General features: G+C 40.7%; 1 protein-coding gene across 1 annotated transcript in view; it reads left to right on the top strand.

The window, feature by feature from the left end:
- The first annotated feature begins 486 nt into the window (after positions 1 to 486).
- The window catches only part of Tmigd1 (transmembrane and immunoglobulin domain containing 1), an 11106-nt gene continuing 5250 nt past the window's right edge, over positions 487 to 6342 (top strand). Inside the window, exons 1-3 of the mRNA XM_021214097.1 lie at positions 487 to 565; positions 2968 to 3246; positions 5461 to 5739. Of these exons, the coding sequence (XP_021069756.1) occupies positions 487 to 565; positions 2968 to 3246; positions 5461 to 5739 (637 nt within the window). The remainder of the gene's footprint in view (positions 566 to 2967; positions 3247 to 5460; positions 5740 to 6342) is intronic.

Below are 6342 nucleotides of genomic sequence, written 5' to 3' on the forward strand. Positions count from 1 at the left end.
TGTCTCCTTGGGTACCAGACTCACGAGTGGTACACAGACATACATGCTGGTCCCCAAATACATAAGATAAACATTTTAAAAGAATTCTCTGATTGGAGAACAGCTTTCCAAATATGACCCAAGAGAGACTCTCAAAAAAGAATGACTTTGCTCAGTTAGGACCACCCGAAAATGGAAAATTCAATTGTCTTTCTGTTAAAGTGACACATTTCTCCCCCCTAGGGAAGTTTTTTTTCCCCCTCTGATATCTATGTCTATATCCTTATAGTTTTTTTTTTTCATTGCCATGAAAAAGTTAAAACTAAAAGAATTTATTCAGACTTGTTTAATTAAAAACTAGGAGTGTACTGCTATAGCTGGGGTGACTCACTTGGGACTTTATTTTAAGTGCCTAATAGGAAGAAAGTTCATAAGCTCGTTGTAGATCAAAGTACAGAAGCAACTGCATTCTTTGCCTCCAGAAGACCCAATCTGCATTCATTAAAGATGGTGTGGAAGATCATCAGGCCACTGCAAGCATGCCAGCTTCTCTTAGTGGTTTTATCTTTGCCACAGGGGAGGACAAGTAAGTTAATGTTCTCTATGACCTCTTTTTAGATTAAAAAAATTAATTAAGTAAATTTAAAAAATGATCTATAGGTGTTGGAAACAACTTTAAGTTACAGTTTGGAATGGCTACCCAATACAATGGTTCAGGTTATAAGAGTCTGAAAACATCTTAAATAGTGGGGGGGGGGTAAAACCTTTTTATGGCTTTTATTATATAAGACAGGATGGAGTGTGCTATTCTTCTGGGACTGTATCAGAATTTTCACACTTTTAAATGTATTTCAGTACCAATTTCAAGTGAGATGATCTTCTGTGTATTTGATCATGTCACTTACAAGAAAATATTGTCCACATTTTTTTTTATGGTTTTTCGAGACAGGGTTTCTCTGTGTAGTCCTGGCTGTCCTGGAACTCACTTTGTAGACCAGGCTGGCCTTGAACTCAGAAATCCGCCTGCCTCTGCCTCCTGAGTGCTGGGATTAAAGGCGTGCGCCACCACGCCCAGCTGATTGTGCACATTTTTATCTGTATCCCTGCCTCAAAGTAGCTTCTCTCCTCTCTCAGGTTTTAAAATGCTTCTTCATGATAAAAACAAAAACAAAAAAATAACCAAAAACAAATTGGGTCGAAGACTGAAGGTGTGGTTTGTTAGTAGAGCAGATGCTTAATTAGCTTAAAGGCTCCAGGTTCGATCTGAAACACCAGGAAATGAAGCAAGGGGACTGACTGGGTTGTAAGGATGCTTGGGCTGCAAGAATGAGAATTAGCATTTTCATCCTGCATTGTAAAAGCTGGGCATGGCTGCATGTACTTGTGGCCCCAGTACTGGGGAGTGGAAACTGGTGGAGCCTGAGTGCTTACTGGTCAGCAGAGCTCAGATAGAAAGCTTCTGGTTCAGTGTGAGACTCTGCCTCAAGGCTATAATGCACAAAGAACAGGGAAGACACCTGAAGCCCTCCTCTGGCCCCAGAATGCGTGTGTATGGTTGCAGGCACTGTCACACTTACTGTCATAATAAAAACTATATGAATGCATCTTTTGGAGGCTGGCCTAGCTGCAGCTGGACCTCTAACTTTGGTTACCTGCTTCTGAACCAGGAACATAAAAAGCTGGAATTCAGGCATTTATTACTATGCGTTAAAAAAAAAATCACTAAAAATCAGAGCAAAGCACAGAAACAAAATCGTACAAATCATGATGGTGAACGCCTCTCATCCCAGCACTCAGGAGGCAAAGGCAGGGGCATCTCTGTGACTTCGAGGCCAGCTTGGTCTAACTCCAGGACAACCAGGACTACCCAGTGAGACCCTGCCTCAAGAAAACAGACAGCATCCTGATTGTGCACCCCATAAAACCTTGTCTACCTCACAGGTCATAGGCCATTTAAGCATATTTAAATTTTACTGTACTGTCCATTTTTTTGGGGGGGGGTTGGAGACATGGTTTCTCTGTATAGCCCTGGCTGTCCTGGAACTCACTTTGTAGACCAGGCTGGCCTCAAACTCAGAAATCCGCCTGCCTCTGCCTCCTGAGTGCTGGGATTAAAGGCGTGCACCACCACGCCCGGCTTGTACTGTCCATTTTTAAAACATGAGGAATGCAAGAACAAATTCGTCCATATTCCTATTATCTAGCCAGAAAAGTATTTTTAAGTCAGTTTTTGTCCCTATACGTATTCAATTTTGATGCTTGTGATAATTATTAAAGATGGCATTTATATTCTACCTTTTTAATATTTTTCCATTTTGCTAGATTTTTTCAAGTCCTTGCTTTCCTGCTCTACCCACCTCCCTCTAAGCAAGCATGTCAAGTTTGGTATCTCTCCACTTTTAACCCCCTATCTACCAGTTCTAGTATATATAAATATTTGATATCATCCCAAGACTTTTCTTCTTGAACAACCCATATATTTTTCCAAGAGACTATTCTGAGATTATTTTACACGCAGTTTCTAACTTGGCTGTCAAACGTCACTGAACATTTGAACCATCTAGGGTTCAAATGCTCCAATGCCTAGGTTACACTTCTGTCAACCAAACAGATGCCTGAGTATGAGCCAGGATCATCAAGATGTAAAAAATTCTCTGGGTGAGCAAAATTTGGAGGCCACAATTTTTAGTATTTTTCTCAGTTTAGCTAATAATACATTATATCCTGCTCTCAAACCTGAATTCCCAGCACTCAGCAAGCTGAGGCAGAAGTGTCTTCAGTCTGCGAACAACTCACCAAACAAACAAACAAACTAGGGTGTGTATTTGATCTCCTTGTAAAACAATATAGATTGAGAAAATTGTTTTTAATTGTTGAAAGTGTATTCGATTGCCTTGATGTATCCTAATTCATTTAAGCAATCCCCTGTTGATGGACATCTTGGTTAGATATCTGCCCGTCTCAGTAGTTCTTTCCCTACATCCTCAGGCTCTGTTTTAACTGTGAACGGTAGAACTGAGAACTATATCCTGGACACACGACATGGTGTCCAAGCATCTCTGGAATGTGCTGTTCAAAACCACACCAGGGATGAAGAACTTCTCTGGTTCAGAGAAGATGGAAGAGTAGATCTGAAAGATGAAAACAAAATCAACATCAGTTCTGTCTGTGTCTCTCCCATCAACGAAAGTGACAATGGAGTCCGCTTTACCTGCAAGCTACAGAGCGATGAGAAGGTGTCCGTTACAGTAGTGCTGAATGTTACCTGTGAGTGAAGGGGAAAGAAAGGCCAATCAATCTTGGATGTCTGCATTTGAAATTCTATGCCTGCCTTCCCACATATTGGCTCATTTTATTGCCCAGGCTAGCTTCATACTTACATGCTCAAGTGATTGTCCTGACTCAGTCTTTCAAAGGCAGCCGCTGTGTCTATCCTATTCATTTCTTGAATTAAAAATGAGGATTCTTAATTCTTCTCTGTGAAATGTGCTTGCCCATACCTTCTAGCTATGTTCCTATTTCCTCATTAATTTGTATCAGCAGCAGGGCTTGGTTGTACAAGGCTATATAATTCTAGCACTGATGTGGAGCCTGAGGCAGAAGGATTGTCAGTTACAGGCCAGCCTGGGCTACACAGCGAGACCTTATCTCAAAGACAGCAATAATAACAAATCAGCAGGCATTCTGGAAGTAGGCTGGATATCAAAGAGAATGGTTTAGCTTTACTTGAGATGCACTGATTTTCTTAAAGGGCAGTGTTCCTGCATAGAGGACTTGCTTAAACAATCATTAACATTAAATAGTTAAAATAAGGGACAGTTAGTAGGATCTGTTCACAAATGGAACTATTGTACCCGGCAGTTCTGTTTTCTGTTCCAGCAGCTTCCTGTGTATCTCCAATACTACATAACATGCCTGTTGGATATGGATACAGAATTCAAGCTAATTCCAAAGAGCAAAAAAAGTCATTCTTCTGAGAAAGTTATAAATAACACAGCCTACTCAGGGTCTAAATATTCAGTATGCAGATGATACAAGCCTTGTTTCCCTTCTTCTTCCGGGCTACCTCCTTCCTTAACTGCCCACTCTTTAACCATTTTATTAATTTCCTGGACCTCTTCCAATAAATACAAGGGGCATAGACAAGAACAGAAACCTGGCTTGGTGAGGGTTGGAATTGTTTGATGAGGATGTATGTGTCTGACCATCCATGGACTATAGCTGCTCTTGATGTAACCAGAGGCATGAGGATTCACTAAGCCTCCAAAAGAGGCAAGAGTTACCACAGTTGGATGGCGTCCAGAAGCATGGCATTCTTTGTAAGAGGGCCACTGAGCCAATGTAAATATGTGGCCTTGGCAAATGCAGTCAGGCAAAATGTGAAGCTTGAGGGTGTGCGTAGCTTTCCAAATCACCACCACATTTGTAATAGTAGTTAATTAGCATGATATTTGCAATGGTCGTTAGCATGATATTTGTAATGGTCGTTAGCACAATGACCTTTGTAATGGTAGTTGGCATATTTGTAATAGTAGTTGAGTGACTAATGACTTTGTAAAGGTATTAGCAGGACAGCAGATTCACTTCTTTACAGAAACTGTCTCAAATTTCACAGAAAAGTATTATTATCCAACTTTTTGATTGTTTCTTTGTTTGTTCAGAGGAAACTGAAACTTAAACAGTTAAGTAGCTATCTGAAAGTCACAGTCGATGACGTAACAGGAATTAGTGCTAACTCTCATGCCTGTCTTTAGTGTTGTGCTGTTTTAGCCCACCCTTGTACAGATTGGATTATTACATTGCTCAGAAAATGAGGACTGCTTTTGAAACAGGGTCCTACTACATTACTCTGACCAGTCTGAAATTTGCTATGTAGACCAGGCTGGTCTAAAACTCATAGAGATCTACCTGCCTCTGCCTCCCAAGGGCTAGAATGAAAGGCATGTGCTACCATCCCAGCTATTATTATATATATTATGTTCCTCACCATATACAGCTTCAGGTATATATTTCTTTTTTTTTTAAGGAAAAGCATTTTAATTTAAATTATTTGATTTTATTATTATATGTACATGAGTGTTTTAGCCTCATGCATATTTGTGCACTCTGTGTGTGCCTGGTACCCACAGAAGCTAGAAGAAGACATCAGATCCCCTGTAGCTGGAGTTATAGACAGTTGTGAGCTGCCATGGAGGCGAAAGGAATTGAACTTGGGATCTCTAGAAGAACAGCTAGTGCCCCTAACTGCTGAGCCACCCCCTGCCCTTCATGGTCTATCTTTACTACCTTTAAAGCTCTCTGAAGAGAGGAATTAAATGTTTACCATTTACTCTCAAGGCCCTAGTATATGTGTGTGTGTGTGTGTGTATGTTTAAGGGGTGAATTACGCCCCTGAGAGAGATGGAAGGAAGAACTTGAATTGCTGACAATGGACTCACTACTGCCTGCTTCTAACGAATCTTGACTGCTTGAGTCTTACAGTTCCTCCTCTTCTAAGTGGAAATGGCTTCCAAACTGTGGAGGAAAACAGTGATGTAAGTTTGGTTTGCAACGTGAAATCCAACCCTCAAGCACAAATGATGTGGTATAAAAACAACAGCGCCTTGGTTTTAGAGAAAGGCCGTCACCAAATCCAACAGACAAGGGAGTCTTTTCAGTTGTCCATCACCAAAGTCAAGAAATCTGACAGTGGGACGTACAGCTGTATTGCCAGCTCATCTCTGAAAATGGAGACCATGGACTTCCACCTGGTTGTTAAAGGTAACTCTCTTCAAGTAATTGCTCAGTTGATGGATAAGTCAGAAGACAGGCTCTGTAAATGTCATCAGTGACAAGTGATGGGACCGTTATGATTTATAGTGAAGATTTCCGTTGGGAAATTATCCCCGTCTAAGAACATTTTCTTTAGGAATTCTGTCTGAGTCAGGCTGGGTGCCAGAAGCCTTTAATCGTAGCAATGCTGAAGTCTAGAGCAGGAAGATTGTGAGTTCAAGTCCTGCCTGGGTAACTTAGTGAGACCATGTCTCAGAAAAACAAACAAACAAACAAGCAAACATTAAGAAGAGCTGGAGGCTGGGGCTAGGACTCTATGGGAAGGGTGCTTTCCTTGTATGCAGGAGGTCTGTGTTTGACCCAGGGCACTCCAAAGTTTTGGGATAGCTCAGCGTAGAGTACCTGCTTTTAAAGGAGGAAAAAAAAAAAAAAAATATATATATATATATATATATATATATATATATATATATATATATATATATATAGTACTGGTTAGTTTTATATCAACTTGACATAGCTGGAGTTATCACAGAGAAAGGAGCTTTAGTTGGGGAAATGCCTCCATGAGATCCAGCTGTGGGGCATTTT

The sequence above is a fragment of the Mus pahari genome, chromosome 14 (genome assembly GCF_900095145.1).
Source record: "Mus pahari chromosome 14, PAHARI_EIJ_v1.1, whole genome shotgun sequence".
Taxonomy (NCBI): Eukaryota; Metazoa; Chordata; class Mammalia; order Rodentia; family Muridae; genus Mus; species Mus pahari.